We start from the raw sequence: 21,579 nt of genomic DNA on the forward strand, positions 1-21,579 counted from the left end.
TTCCCACTACCTTCCAGCCTCTGACAATCAATAATTTACTTTGTTATTTGCGATTCTGTATCTATAGATTTCACTATGGATAAACAGAACCATACATTTTGTGGCCTTCTGTGTCTTTCTTCTTTCACTTGGCATAATGTTTTCAAGGCTCACCTGTATTAAAGCACGTATCAGTATTTTGTTCCTTTTTGTGGACGAGTAATACTCCACTCATGTGACCATACTACATTTTCTTTGTCCATTCATCAGTTGATTAATATTTGAGTTGTTTCCACTTTTTGGCTGTTGTGAGTAATGCCGCTATGAACATTCATGAGCAAGTTTTTGTTTGAGGTCAGGTGCAGTGGCTCAAGCCTACAATCCCAGCACTTTGGGAGGCTTGAGGCAGGTGGATCACTTGAGGTCAGGAGTTCAAGACCAGGCTAGCCAAAATGGCTAAACCCAATCTCTACTAAATATACAAAAATTAGCTGGGTGTAGTGGTGCATGCCTGTAATCCCAGCTACTTGGGAGGCTGAGGCAGGAGAATCGCTTGATCTCAGGAGACGGAGGTTGCACTGAGCTGAGATCATGCCACGCACTCCAGCCTGGGAGACAAAGCAAGACTGTCTCAAAAAAAAAAAAAAAAAAAGTTTTTGTGTAGACATATGGTTTCCTTTCTCTTGGGTATATACCTAGGGGTGCAAATGCTGAGTCACATGGTAACACAGTGTTTAATGTTTTGAGGAACTGTCAAACTGCTTTCCAAAGTGGCTGTACCACTTCACATTTCTACCAATAAGGTATGAGGGTTTCAGTACCTCCATATCCTCACCAAAATGTTATTTTCCATTTTTTTAATTATAGTTAGCCAAGTGGGTGTAAAGCAGTATCTCACTATCGTTTTGTATTTTGTTTGTTTGTTTCTTTTTTCTGTTTTTTGAGAGACAGTCTTGCTCCGTCACCCAGGCTAGAACGCAGTGCACGATTTTGGCTCACTGCAACCTCCACCTCCTGGGTTCAAGCAATTCTCTAGCCTCAGCCTCCTGAGTAGCTGGGACTACAGGTGCCCACCATCACACTCGGCTAATTTTTGTATTTTTGTAGAGGTGGGTTTTCACCATGTTGGCCAGGCTGGTCTCGAACTCCAGAACGGTCTCGAACTCCAGACCTCAAATGAACTCCAGACCTCAAAGGGGAGTCCCTTTGGCTTCCCAAAGTGCTGGGGTTACAGGCATGAGCCATTGCACCCGGCCTCACTATGGTTTTGAATTACATTTCCTGGATGTCTAATGATATTAAGTACATTTTCATGTGTTTACTGGCCATTTGCACAACTTCTATAGAGAAATGTCTATTCAAGTCCTTTGCCATTTGTCTGTTTAATGTTGAGTTATAAGAGTTCTTTATATATTTTGAATACTAGTCCCTTTCCACATATATGATTTGTACATATTTTCTCCCATTTTTTTTTTTTTTGGTTACTCTTTTCCCTTTCTTGATAGTGTCTTTTGAAGCATAAAATTTTTCAATTCTGAAGTCCAATTCATCTATTTTTTTCTTTTATTGCTTGTTTGAGTGATAATATCTTCTTTCATATATGTAACATTTTTCATCAAGGGAAATACAAACATTCCCTTAAAATTTTTCTAACATATAATGTGTACTCATTCGTCAATCTTACAACATATAATCAGGCAAGGTCTTTTGAGTACTCAATTACAGTTTGGAGTTACAAAATACCAGTGCTATATAGGCACACAGAATGTAGTTCTCAATTTCCAGTTTTGGTTTCTTCGTTGAAAGAAAATGAATGTAGAGTACTTAAGATAAATCAACAGCAGAAGCTTATAATTTTTTTAAACAACTTTCCCCATATTTTTATTTGTTTATTTTTCAGACAGGGTCTAGGTCAAGGTGATCACCTTGACCACCTGGGCTTAAGCAATCCCACATCAGCCCCAAGTAGCTAGGACTTAAGGTACACAGCACTACCGATTTTTCTAGAGAGAGAGTTTCACTTGTTGCCCAGGCTTGAACTACTGGCCTCAAGCCATCCACCCACCTCAGCCTCCCAAAGGGCTGGAATTGCAGGCATGAGCCACTGTGCCTGACCCACTATATTTTTGTAGTTTCTTCTCCACATCTAATTTCAGAGCACTTTTTCTTTTTGAGACAGAGTCTCACATTGTCACCCAGGCTGGAGTACACTGACACAATCCTGGCTCACTGCAACTTCTGCCTTTCGGGTTCAAGTGATTCTCCTGTCTCAGCCTCCTGAGTAGCTGGAATTACAGGCAGCGGCCACCATGCCTGGTTAATTTTTGTATTTTTAGGAGAGACAGGTTTTTACCAGGTTGGCCAGGTTGGTCTTGAACTTCTGATCTCAAGTGATCCTCCTGCCTCGTCCTCCCAAAGTGCTGGGATTACAGGCATGAGGCACCACACCTGGCCCAAGAGCAATTTTTCAAATGACTTACCCTTGAGTATTTCTAATACATTCAACCTCATTTTCTTAGAAACAATAATTTATTTTACAACTTAAAATTCACCTGTTTTATAAAAATAACCTTAGGAACAAAATTGACTCTCGATAAGAATATAAATTAATTTGCGGGAGAAAAGTGGAAGATGCACTAAAAGTAGTCTTGTTTTGAATGTAAAGTATGCTGTGATCATCTGACAGCATGGTTTCCAAAGCAAAAATAATTTCGGCTTAAATCAGTTAACAAGGTTAAGAGGAGACCTTTTCCTATAAAAGTACTGTAAATATGACATTAATAGGTTCAATGCAAACCAAAGCATTTTCAGTTTACCGTATGATAGTACAAGATGAATACATCCAAGCCAGGAGTGACGATGCATGCATCAAATTCCAGCTACACAAGAGGCTGAGGCAAAAGAACAGCTTGAGCCCAGGAGTTCATGACCAGCCTGGGCGACATAGCTAGAACCCAACTAAAAATTAAGAGGGGAAACAAAAAGGCCAAGCACAGTGGCTCATGCCCATAATCCCAGCATTCTGGTAGGCCAAGGCAGAGCAGATGACCTGAGCCCAGGAGTTCAAGCCCACCTTGGGCAACATGGCAAAATCCCATCTCTACTAAAAACACAAAAAATTAGCCTGGTGTGGTGGTGTGTGCCTGTAGACCTAGCTGCTCAGGAGGCTGAGATGGGAAGATAGGTTGAACAGCCCTGGAAGTTGAGGCTGCAGTGAGTTGTGATCACACCACTGGACTCCAGCCTTGGCAACAGGAGTAGACCCTGTCTCAAAAAAAAAAAAAAAAAACAAAATCCAAAATGAGGAAATGAAAAAGGAAATTACAACATATGCATTCAGAAATAATTTCAAATAATTCAGTACCTTGTGCTTGTTCCAATGGTGATGCTCTGTCAAAGAGGTCTTGGTCCTGCAAAGATTCTGTAGCTCCGCCTGGCTCCTCTTCTGGTCCTACTGTCTCCATTTGGAAAGCTGACTGTTTCCTGAAAGCATTTGACAAATGTTGACTTTCCACATAGCTCTTTTTCCTATAGAGATAGAACTTTTTTATTAGAAAATAGAAAAATGTTAAAATGCTACCTTGAGTAAATCTACAAAATATCTATTAATCAGTTACGTATTTCACCTCTCAAAAAGAAAAAATGGAAGCAATAAAAAAAATCAGAGTCTAGCCAGAAACTACAACTGCTAACACTACATGGTATTCTGGGGACTGAATAAACCTTTCGGGTCCAGTGATACACAGTATACCAAAATCAAAGATAATGACATACTGCTACTCTTCCTCTCAAGCAATAAAAAGTGTTTTTTCTTCTTTCCAAAATATGTATCCTTGAAACCACCAGTCTACAGGACTCAGCTTTCTAAAATCTATACAGACTTAAAGGATACTGGCATATCTACCAAAATAGCCAAATCTCTAAATTGATAAAGGTTTCGATTGTTTTTATCTTTATCCCTAGTCTTAGTCCTTGTCCTTATCTTTCTATCTACCTCTGCTGTTTTCTGTGTGGATTTAAGTATTCTTCTTACAGGCAATTTCCCTCCTACCCTACTGCAAAAGCTCTTGGGTCTAGAGCAGATCACCACAGAAAGAGGAGGGGTGGGAATGGAACTTCAGGAAAAAGCCTCTTAATGCAACAAATTCATTACATGACAAACTGATACAGCCAGACTCAAATCTGGCCAGGATTAATTTTTTTTTTTTTTTTTTTTTTTTTTGAGATGGAGTCTCACTCTGTCACCAGGCTGGAGTGCAGTGGCAAGATCTTGGCTCAATGCAACCTCCACCTCCCAAGTTCAAGCGATTCTCCTGCCACAGCCTCCTAAGTAGCTGGGATTATAGGCGCGCGCCACAATGCCCAGCTAATTTTTTTTATTTTCAGTAGAGATAGGGTTTCACCATCTTGGCCAGGCTGCTCTTGAACTCCTGACCTCATGATCCACACGCCTCAGTCTCCCTAAGTGCTAGGATTACAGGCGTGAACCACCATACCCAGTCAAGGATAGATTTTTTTAAAAAGTTCTTCCATATTTCTCAAATCCCAATCTTTCATACCTGAGGCAACTCTCCAACCCTAACTACAATTAATTTCCTAGTTTCTCCATCTCTTTACTGAGGCTGGAGTACATAAAAAGGCACTAGCTTAAGCCAAGGGAAAATTTCACCAAGTACACAAAAGGAAAGGCATAGGTAGAAAGACTATACATAGTTACAAAGTTAAGGGATAGCAAGGACAGAAAGGAAAGAGGTGGGGGAGCAAGATGGTGATAGTAAATAAATAAGTCAGGACGGTTAGGTCAATTTCCATATTTTAAAGCCTCCCCTAAGAAAAGTATATAGTATGATCACAAGAACTTTAGAATGACAGGGACAGTTGAGAGCAAGGCACTCTACATTCACCACCATCCCTCTAAAAAGGCTACTTCCTCAAAACTACAGCTATACATATTTTTATTAGCTCACAAAAACTTGCAAACTAAGTCCTAAGTTTCAAGTTAAAGAGGCAAGAGCAACTTCCAACAGTCCAATAAAATGACAGTAAGGAAATCTATAAAAGTAAAGAAATCTGGGTAAGAACTACCAGTCCTAACCCATGCTTACCCCAGATTCTGGAATCTGAAAAGCAGATGGGGTGTGCAAGGGGAAAGAAAGCCACAATCCAAGAACAGAAGGGCCCGGAAGCAGAAAAAGAAACAAATCTGTCAGGAAGAACCACGAAAATGTTCCATGACTACAGTCAGAAAGAGGGCAGGAGAGAGTCGGAGAGGGCAGGAGATGGGGAGACTGAAAGCCTAGCAGGCAGCATGACAGGAGTACACCCTTCTTCCTCACCCCAAAGACAACAGTCACACACACACAACAGTGAACACCTGCCAAGGGGGAGGGAAGGGCTTGCCTGCAGACAAGGTACAGAAAATGCCTGTGGAGTATGAAGCAACGGCAATAACAGCGGCCCAGAACAAAGCGTTAAACATCTGGCATAAAATTTAAGACTCCAACCTGCGCACTCAAAAGTAAACTCGGCCAGGAACAACGTCCCTCTTGTGTGGAAGCCTAAGAGAAATGAGAGCGACATACACAAGGGTATGTAGCTAAGGGTGCCTATACTAGGTGGCCTAGAAGACAGCCACAAATCAGACACAAGAAAAAAAGGAGCGGCTCAAGAGACAAAAATAAAAATGAACAAAGCATACAAACAGCCCTGGAGAAAAGGAACAGTTTACAGAACTTTCGAAATTTCTAATTAAAATCTTCAGAAATATCCATGTAGCTGTTACAGTCAACTCTCAGTATTCATGAGGGACTGGTTTCAGGACCCCCACATCTACCAAAATATGCAATATTCAAGTCCCACAGTCAGCACTGACTACACTCAGGTTTCATATCCACAAATGTTGAATTTTCTATCCACGTTTGGTTGAAAAAAATCTGCCTATAAGTGGACCCATACAGTTCAAACTCAGGTTGTTCAAGGGTCAAGTGTACATCCACAAAAAAGGCCCATTTAAAAAAAGTAAAAAAAAAAAAAAAAAAAAAGAGTTATTATTTAAATGATGATTGTCAAATGATTTAATGAGCAGGGAAAAAACTTATCTAGAACAATGTCTTTTTGCACTAACCAGAAATAAAAGGAAAAAAATAAAACAACCCAGACAGGCCGGGCCTGGTGGCTCACACCTGTAATCCCAGCACTTTGGGAGGCCAAGGCAGGCGGATCACGAAGTCAAGAGATCAAGACCATTCTGGCCAACATGGTGAAACCCTGCCTCTACTAAAAATATTTAAAAATTAGCTGCGCGTGATAGCACGCGCCTGTAGTCCCAGCTACTCAGGAGGTTGAGGCAGGAGAACTGCTTGAACCCGGGAGGCAGAGGTTGCGGTGAGCCGAGGTCACGCCACTGCACTCCAACCTGGCGCCTGGTGATGGAGTGAGATTCTGTCTCAAAAAAAAACAAAAAAAACAACCCAGACAATCCAAAATAGTAGTTCTGGAAAGACAAAAGGAAAAAATAGAAAAAAAAATGCCAAGGAAATCATAATTATCTAGAACTAATCTCCAGATCAATGCCAATTGATTTAGTAAATCAAGGAAAATAGCCCCACCCACATGGGACTCAAAGGGGATTCTAAAAGTTCTAGACAGAAAATATAGTTCAGATTAAAAAAAAAAGAGCATCAAAATTACATCAGACTTCACATACAATGTTGCAGTATCTTCAAAATTGTGTGAAAATTTATTTTCATCCTAAAATTCTGTACTCAGCTCAAGTATTAATTAATTCCAAGATCAAAATAAAGACATTTTGAAACGCGAATTCCCTCCTCCCCAAGAAGGGGTCAAAGAAGCCATCCCTCACCAAGAGACTGAGGCCATGCCTTTCTTTTTTTTTAAAGAAAAAAAAAAAATAAGTAAAGGAGAGGAAGAAAGAGGAAGAGAAAGAGGGAGAGTAAATGGAAATATTGCTTTATTTTGAAAAAAATTGGGTATTAATAATGGCCAATCAATGTTTCATTTCAACTTATGGGTAGGTGTGATGTGGTATTGACAAGAATGTATATTTTGTGTATTTGAAGTGGAGAGCTCTATAAATATTTATTAAGTTTACTTGTTCCGGATCTGAGTTCGAGTTCTTGATATCCTTATTAATTTTCTGTCTCATTGAATCTAAGCCTCGTATCTGGGTGTTAGGATCATTAGCTCTTGTTGTTGCATTGATCCTTTTACCACTATATCTTTGTTGCTTTAAAATCTATTTTATCCGATACGAGAATTACAACTCCTGCTTTTTATTTATTTATTATTTATTTTTGCTCTCCATTTGGTTGGTAAATCTTTCTCCATCCCTTTGTTTTGAGTCTTTGTGTATCCTTGCATGTGAAACAGGTCTGGATGTAACATGCCATTGGGTTTTGGCTGTGTCTTTTGATTGGGGGATTTAGTCAATTTATATTTAGGGTTACTGCCATTTGATGTTGACCGGCTGTTTTATCCATTCGTTGGTGTAAATTCTTCTTTATGTTGGTGCTCTTTACTTTTTGGTGTATTTTTAGAAAGGCTAATACTGGTTGTTTCTTTCTGTGTGTAATGCTTCTTTCAGAAGCTCTTGTAAAGCAGGCCTGGTGGTAATAAAATCTCTGAGTACTTGCTTGTTCATAAAAGATTTTATTTTTCCTTCAGTTGTGAAGCTTAGTTTGGCTGGATATGAAATTCTGGGCTGAAGGTTCTGTTCTTTGAGGATGTTGAATATTGGCCCCTACTCTCTTCTGGCTTGTAGAGTTTCTGCTGAGAGATCTGCTGTAAGTCTGATAGGCTTCCCTTTGTGGGTAACCTGACCTCTCTCTCTGGCTGCCCTTAGTATTTTCTCCTTCGTTTCAACCCTGGTGAATCTAACGATTATGTGCCTTGGGGTTGCTCTTTTTGAGGAATATCTTTGTGGTGTTTTCTGTATTACCTGGGGTTGAATGTTGACCTGCTTTGCTAGTTTAGGAAAATTTTCCTGAATAATATCCTGAAGGGTATTTTCCAGCTTGGATTCATTCTCTCCCTCGCATTCAGGTACACCTATCAAACATAAATTTGGTCTTTTCACATAGTCCCACATTTCCTGGAGACTTTGCTCATTCCTTTTTATCCTTTTTTCTCTAATCTTTTCTTCGCGTTTTATGTCATTAAGTTGGACTTTGACCTCTGATATCCCTTCTTCTGCTTGAACAATTCGAGTGTTTAAACCTGTGCATACTTCTCGGAGTTCCTGTATTGTATTCTTCAGTTCCATTAATTCACTCATACTCCTCTCTAAGTTGTCTATTCTCAATAGGATTTCATCAAACTTTTTTTCAAAGTTCCTAGTTTCTTTACGTTGGGCTACAACATGTTCTTTTAACTCACCGAAGTTTGTTATAATCCATTCCTTGAAGAGTGATTCTGTCATCAGGAGGCGCTAGTTCTCCATCAAGCCTTGTTCCACTGTTGATGTGGAACTGTGATCATCTTTAGAGGGAGAGGCGTTCTGACTTTGAGTATTCTCAGCTTTTTTATGCTGGTTTCTTCCCGTCATTGTAAATTTATCCTCCTGTCGTCTTTGAAATTACCAACTTTCAGATTAAGTCTCTTGAGTGAACGTCCAGGTTGTTAGTTCCCAGGGCCAGAGCAGCGGCGTTAAAACTGATGGCGCTTTTCTGCCCAGGATTCTCCTGTCTGGCTTCCTTCTTGTGTCCGTAGTAGGCGACTCTGCCTTCCCGGGGCTCCAAACCTCGGTCAGAAGGGGAACCGGTCCCGTTTACTCTGCGCCGCGCCGAGGTGCCGTCACAGCTGCCGCGCCGGGCTCTGGTGTCCTGTTGGGGACCTGTGCGGGTCCTCCGAACCTGTTTACTCTGCTCAGAGAGCTGCCGCGCCGAGGTGCCAGAGGAACCGCTGCGCCGGCCACGAGTCGCGCTGGCTGCCCATGTGTTTCCTCCACTGGGGGATCTTCTGTTCCGTGAGCGACCAGAATTTATCTGAAAGTGTGGCGTCCTCTAGTTCTCTGCGCTTTCCCTGAGAGCTGCAATCCCGGGATGTTAGCGATCGGCCATCTTGGATCGTTATGGCCATGCCTTTCTTTCCAGGCTGCTGACTCTCCAGTACAGTGTCCAAGGAAGCCCTCGTACTCAGACCAACAACCCAGAGCTTCAGACGGTTCAAAAGTCAAGGGCTAGCTCTAAGCACTTACCTCCCCCCAGGAACTGAGTCTAAGACTCCACCTCACCAGGCCTCCTATCTTCCAACAACAAGGGCCAACAAAACCAGTTTCCAGAGCTCCTGGCCTCAGCAAAAGTCAAGAGTATACCCTCAAGATGCCCTCCCATCCACAACATTTGCGGTTTCTTCTGATTCAGCGCCTACATCCAGCCCAGGATGCCTCACTGCTGGCACTCCAAGTCCCTTAAGTCTGCACAGATCTTCTACTACCCAACAAATAAAACCCTTCTACTGTGCCTTCTAGAATTTACAGAGCTGAGTTGACAAGATCTGCCATTCCTGAACCCCTTCTCTGAACATTCCTGTCACCTCACTGCTTTAATGAAAGCCTGAATACCCTGTGAGGACATTGCTACCCCCAAGCTCTGAAAAATGGGGACCCTCATCTCTTCAACAGCCGTAGCATCATCACCTGGTGTGGAGATGGAATATACAGGCCCTCCTTGCCCTGAGTGCCACTTCCAGGTCACTCTCCCTAGAGCCTCACAGCTTTGAATCACCTACTACCCCTCTGTCTCTAGTACCGCAACTATATGATGCTGACCCCACCCCCACCTCCAACCCATCTGTACCACCACATCGCTCTCCCTCTCCCTGACCATACCCTCTCTCCTCCTCCTTAACCTAAAGCACATGGCCAATCTTACATCCTCAGCAACCTTGTCCCTCGCTGCCTACAACCCTGGTTAAATTCAATTCTCTGCCTCCTTTTTAGCTGCACTCCTATAGCTCAATGTGGCCGAAGAAATAATAGTCCCACACTAAATTCATACCTATAGCCCTCAGGTTGGGCCTTGATGTTATCCCGAAATCCTAACATTTCAACCCTGTTCATTTTTCTGCGCTCCATGTGGTAATTTTACATCTTTTTCTTTAAACCACCAACTCTTCTTCCTCTTCCTCTACTCTCACTCTGACTTGATAGCTGTGCTTCCTACTTCATTAACCCTACTTTCAGCCTCAAGCACTGAAAGGTAACTTCCACAGATTCTTCCCACTACATGCACCCACACAGGCAGTTCTCCCACCTGATCCTGCAGAGGAACTGCCCGCAGTCCTACCCAGCTAAAGCTACTCCCTGCACTGCAAGTTGTGGCCCACTCTCTTACTGACACAGACATTACTGCAGCAATTCTCTTCCCTTTCTATACCATCAAGTTTTACCTTTCCAGATTATTCCTATTATCACGTAAACATGCAGCAACTTCTCCCACCACAAAAAAAAGTGAAACCTCTCTTCACCCACTATAACCATCAGCTATCACAGCCTCATTTCTCTGCTCCCTTTCGCAACAAAACTCCACAAGCTTTCTACTCCCTGTAACAGTTAACTCTCGTTCTCTCTGAAACTCACTCCAAGTAGGCTATGGTGCCTTGCCCTACTTCTACCAAACTACTTATCAGGTTTACCAAGGACCTAATCTATGCTAATTCCAAGAGTCAGTTCTTTGCCCTCATTTTATTTGACATAGTTGGGTAATTCTTCTTTTATACATGCTCCTGGCATGGCTTCCAGGAGGCACTCTTTTCCTCCTGCCTCTGATCACTAATTCTTAATCTCGCTGTTGATTCCTCCTGTCCCCAGCTTCTCACTGTGGAGCATCCTGAGGACACGGCCTGGTGCTTTCTTCCATTTGCCTCACTACTGGACCGTTGAGACTCAGTGCTCGTGCTGTGTCCACTCTCGCCTCATATAGTCTCTTCTCCACGTAAAAGTCATAGTGGGCCTTTTTTTTGAGACAGGGTTCTCACTCTGTCACCCAGGCTAGAGTGCAGTGGTGCAATTATGGTTCCCTTCAGCCTCAATCTCCTGGGCTCAAGTGATCCTCAGAGTGGGCCTTTTAAAACACAATTCAGATGGAGCCCTCAAGTTTCTTCCCATATCTCTCAGAGACAGAGTCAAGGTCCTGCTCACCACCTCCCCAGCCTCCCTGCCACTCTGTGATCACAGGGACTACACTCCTGCCTTAATGTCTTCAGGCTGGCTGCACCCTTGGCCTGATGTCCACTTCCCCCTGCAGTCCACATAGTTATTAACTCCCTCCTGTCAAGTCTTGACTCGTATCTTTTTTCTTGAGACAGAGTCACTCTGTCGCCCAGGCTGGAATGCAGTGGCGTGATCTTGGTTCACTACAACCTCCACTTGCCAGGTTCAAGCAATTATCCTGCCTCAGCCTCCCAAGTAGCTGGGATTACAGGCATGTGCCACTACAGCTAGCTAATTTTTGTGTTTTTGGTAGAGATGGGATTCCACCATGTTGGCCAGGCTGGTCTCAAACTCCTGACCTCAGGTGATCCACCCGCCTCAGCATCCCAAAGTGCTGGGATTACAGGCGTGAGCCATTGTGCCCTTGGCTCATATCTTATGTCTACAATGAGACCCATACTGACCACTGCCTTCAGCCTTCCTAATAACCCTCCTTATCATATTTTATTTTTTTCTATCACTTTTCTCATGTAATATACTATAAAATTAGCATATTTTAGTGTCTTGTTTAACATCTGTTTTAGTCACTGGAATTTCCTAACCACCTGGAGAAGTGGCTGGCACAGAGTAGGCATGGAGTCAAAAACACACAGAGAAGGACTGAATACACAGGGTTAACATCTTTAATATAAAGAAAGCACCTACATATAAAGGCTGTCAAGAGGCAATTCACAACATAAATATAAGTAATGAATAGACATTAAAGTACGTTCAATACCATAAATATTCAAATAAAAATTTAAACACAGAAAACAAGATTTTCTGTAATACCACTATTACCATCTTGGTTTTACAGACTTCGAGACTTTCTTCTATGCATATATACATGTGTATTATGTAAATTATTTTCACCTCTAAAAATCAAAGATTAAAAATAGCACCATCAAATGTTGGGCAGGATTGAGAGAAGTCAGCATTCCCATAATATATCTACTAGAAGAATAAACGGATACAAGTTCTCTAAAGAGCAATGTGTTAATTACAAATTGATGGTCTTTAAAATAAAGTATTTTTAACTCAGCAATTTAAATCCTAGAAATCTTAATAATATCCTAGTTATGAAAAATGTATATATAAATGTACACATAGGGAAGTTCATTACCTTTGTACAGCAAAACTGCAATAATCCAAATGGCCAATACAGACCTGAGTATACAGTCATTAACACTATTGTAATTGAAAGCTGAACATAATACTGTATCTTAATTTTTTTAATATAATAAACAGAATAAGAGTGTAATCTTATTTCGTAAAAAAAAAATTATTTTCATTTTTCTTTTTCTATAGCCTCATATTAGAAGTGAAAAAAGATTTAAAGGAATAAACGCAAATAGAAAATAGTCTGAAAGACTACAGATAAAAATGTACTCAATGGCTGTTCTCTAGTTAGTGGGATTACAGGCCTTTATTGTCTTCCAGATAATTTTCTACATTCTCTATTTTTTTCAATAGCACATACCATTTTTAGAATTAAAAAAAATGTTTTGAAAGACTAAAAATGTGATTGAAGTGCATAAAGAAAACTCTTTGATGGGCGCAGTGGCTCATGCCTGTAACTCTAATAATCCCAGTACTTTGGGAGGCCATAGCGGGCAGTTCACTTGTGTTTGAGACCAGCCTGGCCAACACGGTGAAACCCCAGCTCTACAAAAAATACCAAAAAAATTAGGTGGGCATGATGGCACATGCCTGTAATTCCAGCTAATCAGGAGGCTGAGGCAGGAGAATCCCTCGAACCAGGGACATAGAGGTTGCAGTGAGCCAAGATCATGCCATTGCATAATAGCTTGGGCAATGGAGTGAGACTCTGCCTCAAAAAAAAAAAAAGAAAACTATTAAAGACTCTTAGAAGTAATCAGAATTAATTACAGACACAATCACATAGTCATTTTCCACAAGACTCCATAAGACCCACTTTTAACACAGTACGAGCAAATGAAGTTATGAACTTACTCATCATCCTGGAAGCTAAGCTGTACCCTCTCTATTGGTTCAATGTCACTCTGGTTTCTGGGAGATGACCCAGATGGAACTGAAAATCTCCCTTCTACTAAGTAAGATGCCTGGATATCAGGATATCTACAAAAAAAAATTGTTTTAATTGTTAAGAATTAAATTATACATATTTAAATGCCATCATGACATAGGGCTGCATGACAGTAAAACCAACCACCAGGAGTAAAAACAAATAGGGCCTTTGTATTCCACACCATCGTCCTCTGCAGAGCATGGAAACCTGCGGCTCAGCAATAGGGAGTCTTTCTGTATTCAACAATACAGTCAAAATTCATAAAGCTATAAGAGCTGAGAGCGTTAATACAATCACTTCATCCCAAAGGTCAAGACAATGCTCCTCACTAAATGTTTAGGTTGAGAGAAGACAGGAACGTGGCCAATTTAAGAACAGGCAAACTTTATACATTATTCAAGACCCTACATGTAATGGATGTGTACGCTATACACAATCCATTTGAAGATACAAAGCAAGGTGTATTTAACCAAACAACAATCTGCTAACAAAATGGACATTTTAAAAGTAAAAAAAAAAGAAAACACTGGTTAATTATTTTTTCTTTTTTTTGAGACAGTCTCCCTCTGTCGTCCAGGCTGGAGTGCACTGGCCCAATCTCAGCTCACTACAACCTCCACCTTCCAGGTTCAAGCAATTCTCCCACCTCAGCCTCCTGAGTAGCTGAGATTACAGGCATGCACCATCACACCTGGCTAATGTTTGTATTTTTAGTAAAGACAAGATTTCACCATGTTGGCCAAGCTGGTTTCGAACTCCTGACCTCAAGTGATCTGCCCACCTTGGCCTCCCACAGTGCTGGGATTACAGGCTTGAGCCACCATGCCCGGCCCGGCTGAGTTTCTAAGAAAGAGAAACTTGACTTCAGGAGCTAAAGTTACTAGAATGGCAAGAGCCAAGTTGCTTCAGAAACCTAGGAGAGACTAAAGGTTGAAAGAGAGAGATAGCCACACAAGTCCAGTAAAGAATAAACCTGGATGAAATGAATCAAAAAGTGAGGCTATGTCATACTTCTAAATAGACTAAATGACCCAAAACTCTATTCACAGATGACTGGATTTGGAACAGACACCTAACCTAAAATGGACCAGAAATTTGTGAGATTTTAAGAGACAGTTCATTAGTCTCAATGCGTAGCTAGAAATGTAATTCATAGATGTCTTCTGAGAATTTGTGTTGCCATATTCTATAACATGATCAGAAAAGCAAATAAAATCAGTGTATTGAAAGAGGGAAGAGGCCAGGTATAGTAGCTCACACATGTAATCCCAACACTTTGAGAAGCTGAGGTGGGAGGATCACTTGAGCCCCAAGAGTTCAAGAACAGCCTAGCCAACATGGCAAGACCCTATCTTTACAAAAAAAAAATTTTTAATTAGCAAAAAAAAAAGGACAAGAGAAAAGAATGAAAGAGTTATACAGAAGAGACATAGAGTGGAATGACAAAAACCTAAGACCTGATAGCTTCCCAAATCCCAATTCCTGTCTCTTCTTGCAGCGAAGCTCTGCATTTCCTGCCCTTGATGCCAAGAGATATTCCTTTAACCTTATGATTAATTTTCCTTTGGACTTCACTAACACAACTTGTTTTACATTACATTTACATTACATTAATATGACTGAACTAATACAAATCCAAAAACACTATAGACAAAAAAAGTAATAGACCAAAATAGATAACTGGTGCTCAAATCCCAAACCCACCCAAACCTACCCACTGAAAAGGCAATGCAATAGGGAAAGAGACAGTAAATTCTGTCTTTTCTATATTCATTTCACAATTTGGCCATCTCCCTCCCTCATAAAACAAAAAGTTCAAGCTTGACTGAGAAATGTTACATAAATATCAGTATGCTGTAGGTTTTATGGACCTGGAAAAAAATCCGCTCAAACAAATCTTACCTGTTTTCAGTGCTGGATCTATTCCTAGCAAGTGTGGAAACAGCAACAGGCAAGCCAAGATTTGAAGAAAGAGTGACATTTTCCAAAATCCCACTGTTACCAAATAACGAATTGGTTAGAAAGCTTGGAAATGATTCTTCTGCTATCCCTCGAAAATCTTCCATCTCACTGCAATAACAAAGTATTTCTATAGGTCACATATCACTACAGAATGTTTTTAAATGATTTAAGAGTATTGTCTTAGAAAACTAACAAATCTTAGGAAAAAAAATCCCTGTTTTTAGCATCAGTAAGAAGGGGAAACAGGCAAATAGTCTGAGGTAAAATCTCAGAATACTTTGCTACTTTATAGCTGAGAACAGAAACCTTAAACATTAAACTTACCTTTTAAAATTAACATTAATAACGCAATACACATCTTAATTTACTCTTTGCTTGGTGTAGCAAGAAAAATGAATTACTACAAATTTATCTAGTAAAGAAAGCAAAGATGGCATAATACTGATGGTATAAACAAATGATTTGAAGGCATATCTAAAGTTTGATAGTTATGCACTCATTCTAATACGGAACAGAAAAAGTACAATTAGCAAAAAATCTAGCCCGGATCTCAAAGTGCTGTTAAAAGTGAACTAAAAAGTGAGTGCATTCAAAGCAAACTTTTCAGTTGAAGTATAGCTGGCACATAGACAAGGCAAAAGTGGTAAAAGGGGTACACGAATGACTATATCTGGAAAACACCAGCACAAAATCTATGCTATTACTAGAGAACCTGACCACAGTGCTCTGAGAATGTTAGCCAGCCTCAACAATTTTTCAGAGTACGTACCATCTACACACTGCATGGAATTCAGTAAAGGAAATAATGACAAGGGGACAAAAAGATTAACGAATTAGAAAAAGCTAAAAAAAAATGAGAGGATATTGGCAATGTGCTTTGAAGACTAAGAACTTTTACAGGCAGAGTATGCGATGAGAAAGCTTTTTAGGATGACAAACGTGAGCCAAGAAGGAAAAGAATTAAATTTTATTGCATACCTACTAACACACTGAATCCACAGAAAACTTTACAGTGTAGGTATTATCCCATTTTACAGATGAAGAAACAAACTGAGAGACTAAATTCGCTAAATTTTCCCAACATTGTAATTAGTAAGATTCAAACCCAGGTCTGACTTGAAAATCCACTCTAATGGATTTTTTTTTCTAGTTTTTTTCTTTTTGACTTGAATAACAGTATTATAGAATATCTCCCCCTTTTCTTTTGTGTAGTCCATAATTTAAGTCTGTCTGTTAAAAAAGAGTTCCACTTATGTAGTACAATTAACCACTCTGCTACTTGGGGTGTAAATAAAATGCCAAACCACAGAGACAAAGCCATGGAGATATACGGCATATATTGATCATTTCCTTATGTTTCTGAATGTAAGTAAGTCCACCACCTAAAACTCACAAAAGTGACTATAAATAATGAAGTTTATACATGAAGTATTTACTTAACACTTCAAACTTGCCTTTAAGGATTAACTCAAAGAAAGGTTAATATGAATGAAAACCAAAAATACATGATTATTTGTGAAAAAGAATGACGGACAGAGAAAATATTACTTGCACTAGTTTTCCTACAGCTGCAATAACAAATTACCAAAAAACTGGGTGGCTTAAAAGAGCACAGACTTGTGATTGTCTCACAATTCTGGAGACTAGAACTCCGAACTCAAGGTGTCCTCAGGGCCATGCTCTTTAAAAAAAAAAGAAAAGAAAAAAAAAAAAAGAAAATCTACTCTAAGTGCTATGTCTATGCTAGCAGTAGCAAATACAGAAACGTATTTTGGCAGCAGGTAAATAAAATAACACAGTAAATGAAGCTAGAATAACAGAATGGAGCTAGATTCTAAGTCTGAAATGGTGTATTAGAAAGTTTGAACTGTATTCTGCAACTAACAGAGGACACAATCAGCCTGTAGTATAAGAAGGGAGAAGACTTCAAAGCCTGGAAGACTATTGGAAGAGCTACCTCAGTAATAAAGGAATATACTAGGATCAATGACAAACTGGATTAAAGCATAGATTTTAGACAATATGGACTAATTTAATTACTCTATAAAATAGAAAAAGAAAAATTTTTATGACCACTAAAGAGATTATGAGACCAGGTGCAGCAGCTCATGCCTGTAATCCCAGCATTTTGGGAGGCTGAGACAGGCAGATCACTTGAGGTTAGGAGTTCAAAACCAGCCTGGCCATCATGATGAAACCTCATCTCTACTAACAGCATAAAAATAAGCCAGGTGTCGTGGCGGGAGCCTGTATTTCCAGCTACCTGGCGGGCTGAGGCAGGAGAATCGCCTGAACCTGGGAGGTGGAGGTTGCAGTGAGCCAAGATTACGCCCCTGCACTCCAGCCTGGGTGACGGAGCAAGACTCCATCACCCCAAAAAAATAAGAACTTACTTGATTATGAAGTGTCCATGCCCCAGTCTGAGGCCTACTTCTCTACTTTGCACTCAACCCCAACCCCTTACTGCACTGAAAACTACTCTACCAATCAGCCCCCTTTCTTAACATCAACGAATCTTCTGTCTGTGCAAGCCTTCCCATGCCTGTGCAAGCTGTTATTTCCCTCACCTTTCAAAAAAGCCTTCCTCTATCTCACACCCTACCAACTGCCACCACACCTATCCATGTTCCCTTTACCACATGCTTCCAGAGGAATCACAACTGGCCATCCTGTTCCACTCCTATTCTCTCTTGAACACACCCCAATCCACCACACCACCAAAAAAAATGCTTGTCAGCATCAGCCCTGATCTCCCTATTGCCAAGTCCTAGCATATTATGATCAAATTCCAGTCCTTTTCCTGTGACCTAACATTCAGCTGATTATTCCTTCCTTGGGGAAATACTTTCTTCACATGGTTTCTAAGACACAGCTGTATGGTTCTCTTCAACTCTACCAGCTGCTGCTTTTCCTTCTCCTTGGCCAGTTCCTCCTTATCTCCTAGACCTCCACAGTGGAAGCCTCCAGGGCTTGATCTTTGACTTCTTCCATCAACTCGCCCTCTCTGGGTGATTGCCTTCAATTTCAAAGCTTAAAATATCATATAAAATGTACACCTCCATCTTGGGCCTCTCCCCAAACCTCAGATATTCAACTGCCTATACGACACTTCCACTTAGATATCTAACCAGCACCTACATTTGAATCTTGATTCCAATTCATTTCCATCCCCTCAAGAAAAGCGTGCCCTTCAGCATTCTCCACCAGCGAAAATGACAACTCAAACATCTAGCTGCTTAGGCCAAAAAACCTTAGTCATCTCTGAGATCCCTCTCACACCCCATCATGTGCAATCCCTATGCAAATCCCTAATTATACATTAACAATACGCCCAGGACTTTGCCACATCCCCCACCCTAACCTCCACCCTGCTATCACCTCAGTCAAGCCACCACCACTTCCTGTCTGGACACCCACTGCAATAGCCTTTTGTCTTCAGGCCTCCTCTCTGCCTCCCTTAGTCTATTCTGAAAGTCACCCCTATGACATTAATCAAAGGTCCTCGCACCTTAGCTCAAATCCTCCCTCCACTGGTTCCCCATCTCATTCAGAGTAAAAGGCCAATCAGGGCCCATATAATCTCTGACCTCGTCTCCTCTACTCTTCTCCCTCGCTCACTCCATTCCAGTCATCCTAACCTTCCTGCTGTTCTTAAACACGCTAAACTATTTCCCTCCAGTACCTCCACCCTAGCTCTGACCTCTGCTCAGCCCCTGATGCTCCAGCTATTCACACATCTTGCACCCTCACTTCTTTCAGGTCTTTGTGCAAATGTTCACTCAACTGTCAGGCCTTGGCTCATCAACTTACAGATTTGAACAGGGCACTCCCAACTTCCTTTCCCTGCTTTCTCTGTTCTATAGTAGTGACCACCACCTGGCATGCTATTTAACTCACTTGTTATCTCTTTTTCTCCCCACTTTAGAATGTAAACTCTGTGAGGGCAGAGACTTTGACCATGTGGTTTGCCACTGCATTCCCAGCTAGAAAAGTGCTGGCACAAGACTCTCAATAAACCTGAGTGAATGAATAAAATTTTTAAACTATGTCAATAAATAGCAAATTCAGCACTATCATATAATCACCCTCCTTTCAGATCATGCCCCAGCATTTTCTTCTCTTTGACATTTCCAACAATTCTCTCTTCTTGATTTCCGTAAACATGTTCAAAACTCTCTCATTTTAGGATGAAGGAGGCTGCCCTAATCTTTCATTTGCATGTCCTGCCATCACCTTCTTTTTCAGAGTACGTATCATTTAAATATTGCATGGAATTACTAAAGGAAATAATGACAGGAGGAAAAAAGATAAATAAATCAGGAAAGCTAAAAAAATGAGAGGTTATTAGCAATGTGCCTTGAAGACTGAGAAGAACTTTTACAGGCAGAGTATGGGATGAGAATTTTTCTTTCCATTTTTGTTTTCTCTTCCCTTCATGGCCAAGCATCTTAGGAGAATACTCCACAATCAGTACTTTCACAACTCATCTGACATCCTCTTCCTTTATCTGCTTCTCATATGTTAGGGTTACCCAGGATTCTGACCTCAGACTTTGCATCATACAATTTGCTTCTTACACACTAGGGATCTCAAACTCAAATATCTTCAGGAACAAATATTGTTAGAAAACAAGACTTTAAGGACTGAGGGCAGCTGGAAATTATGGGCTCTACATTAAAGCCAGTTAAATTCAACACAAACACTATTGTCAAACAAAACACATCTGCTAGTACAGTCCATTCCCGAGGACAAAACATGTCTATGTTCCAAACACACACTGAAATAGTCTATATCTGCCTGTCTCCACTATTACCACCTTACCCTACTGAAAAGCCTCCTGACCCCCTCCATGTTTTTATTCTAGCTGTCCTACAATTAGTTATCCACGAAGCAAGCAAAAAGACCATTAACTATGAATCAGGTGCTGTGCCTCTTCTGAAAACTCTCTGAGGCCTGTCACTCTCTCCCATGTTCTCAGGCTTATTCATACATACTGGATTTTCTGTTCCTATATAATACCCCCAAAGCCCACCCATACCACAGGATCTAGAATATTCTTCTCCCAGATATTTGCATAGTTAGCTCCTTCCTTTTTGACATTCACTTCTATTTATATGTTGCCTTCTAAGAGAGTTTATCTCTACTATTAAGTCAAGCAGTACCACAGTCTATCACATCCATTTAAATTTCTTCAGCATTTATCACTCTTTATTCTTGTATTAATCTGTTTTCTTCCAGTGAAATAATTTCTCCCTAAGAGCAGGGACCTTGCCTATCTGCCCATCACCATTTCCTAACACTAAGAACAATGCCTAGCACACAGTAGGTACTCAGTAAGTATCTGTGAAACAAATGACTGACAACATTCTCAGTCAGTGGGTAACCTCAACTTTAACCCCTATATATTTAGAAGAGCAGCTTCTCCGGGAAATGTCTGTCTTGTTCATCCATATATTCCCAATACCTGACAGAGAAATGGAACTACAAGATGAAAATATGATTTGTAAGAAAGAATCTATAACCCCCCGTTTGCTGATACTCAGTGTCTATTATCAAGTAATATCTAAGTATTTCACATACATTTTTCTAATCCCCATGTAAATCTGTAAGGTAGCCATTATCTCTATTATTGAGGAAACTAAGGCTGAGAGAAGAGACGCTTCCAGTCCACATAGCACAAGTGAGGCCAGAGGATTCCCACCCAAGCAAGTCTGGCCCCAGGGTATTCCTTCCTCTGCACTAATTTCACCTCCTGGTGGTGCATGCCTGAAGTCCCAGCTACTCTGGAGGCCAAGGTGGAAAGATCCCTTGAGACCAAAAGTTTGAGGCTGCAGTGAGCTATGACCACATATGTGAACAGCCATTGTAATCCAGCCTGGGCAACAAAATAAGACCCTGTCTTAAATAAGTATACAGGAGCATATGCATCAGTTATATGCAAATACTAGGCCAATTTCTGTAAGGAACTTGAGCAACCAGAGAATTTCAGTATCCTAGGGCAGGGACAGGTCCTGGAACCAATCACATCGATAACTTGCGAAAACAATCATACTTCCAGATGCCTCTCTGACATCTACCTTATCCCGCAATGTAATACAAAATACAAAACCAAACTTCTTACCTTTCCTCCATTCATTCCTTCTGTTATCTTTAGTCTTCACCCAAGTCCATTCCTATTAACTGGCAATATAATCCAGACACCTAGGACCATTCTGATCCCTCCTGCTCTCTCACCAAATTCTAATGCTTCTAACTTCAAATACACTCTGGAGCTGAGACCCAGTTCTCTATTCCTAATGCAGGCTACCCCAACGCTTTTTATTCTGAACTATCACACAAATCTCCCAACTAGCCTCCCAAGTCTAGCCTTGTAATTACT

At 40.8% G+C, this 21,579-nt stretch overlaps 1 protein-coding gene across 50 annotated transcripts in view; it reads right to left on the reverse strand.

Moving 5' to 3' along the window:
• The window catches only part of CEP192 (centrosomal protein 192), a 146,011-nt gene that overhangs the window by 122,083 nt on the left and 2,349 nt on the right, over nt 1-21,579 (reverse strand). For 23 of the 50 annotated variants that reach the window (XM_078347683.1, XM_078347689.1, XM_078347688.1 and 20 more), the window contains 3 exons: nt 15,141-15,308; nt 13,163-13,288; nt 3,344-3,507 (listed from right to left, as the gene is read on the reverse strand). In XM_078347683.1, coding sequence (XP_078203809.1) covers nt 3,344-3,507; nt 13,163-13,288; nt 15,141-15,304 — 454 coding nt within the window. In that variant the 5' untranslated portion in view covers nt 15,305-15,308. Of the gene's footprint in view, nt 1-2,795; nt 2,939-3,343; nt 3,522-13,162; nt 13,289-15,140; nt 15,309-21,579 lie in introns of those variants that run through there. The other 27 variants (XM_078347702.1, XM_078347697.1, XM_078347687.1 and 24 more) reach the window with 6 other exon arrangements.

Source organism: Callithrix jacchus, chromosome 13 (genome assembly GCF_049354715.1).
Source record: "Callithrix jacchus isolate 240 chromosome 13, calJac240_pri, whole genome shotgun sequence".
In the NCBI taxonomy this organism is placed as follows: Eukaryota; Metazoa; Chordata; class Mammalia; order Primates; family Cebidae; genus Callithrix; species Callithrix jacchus.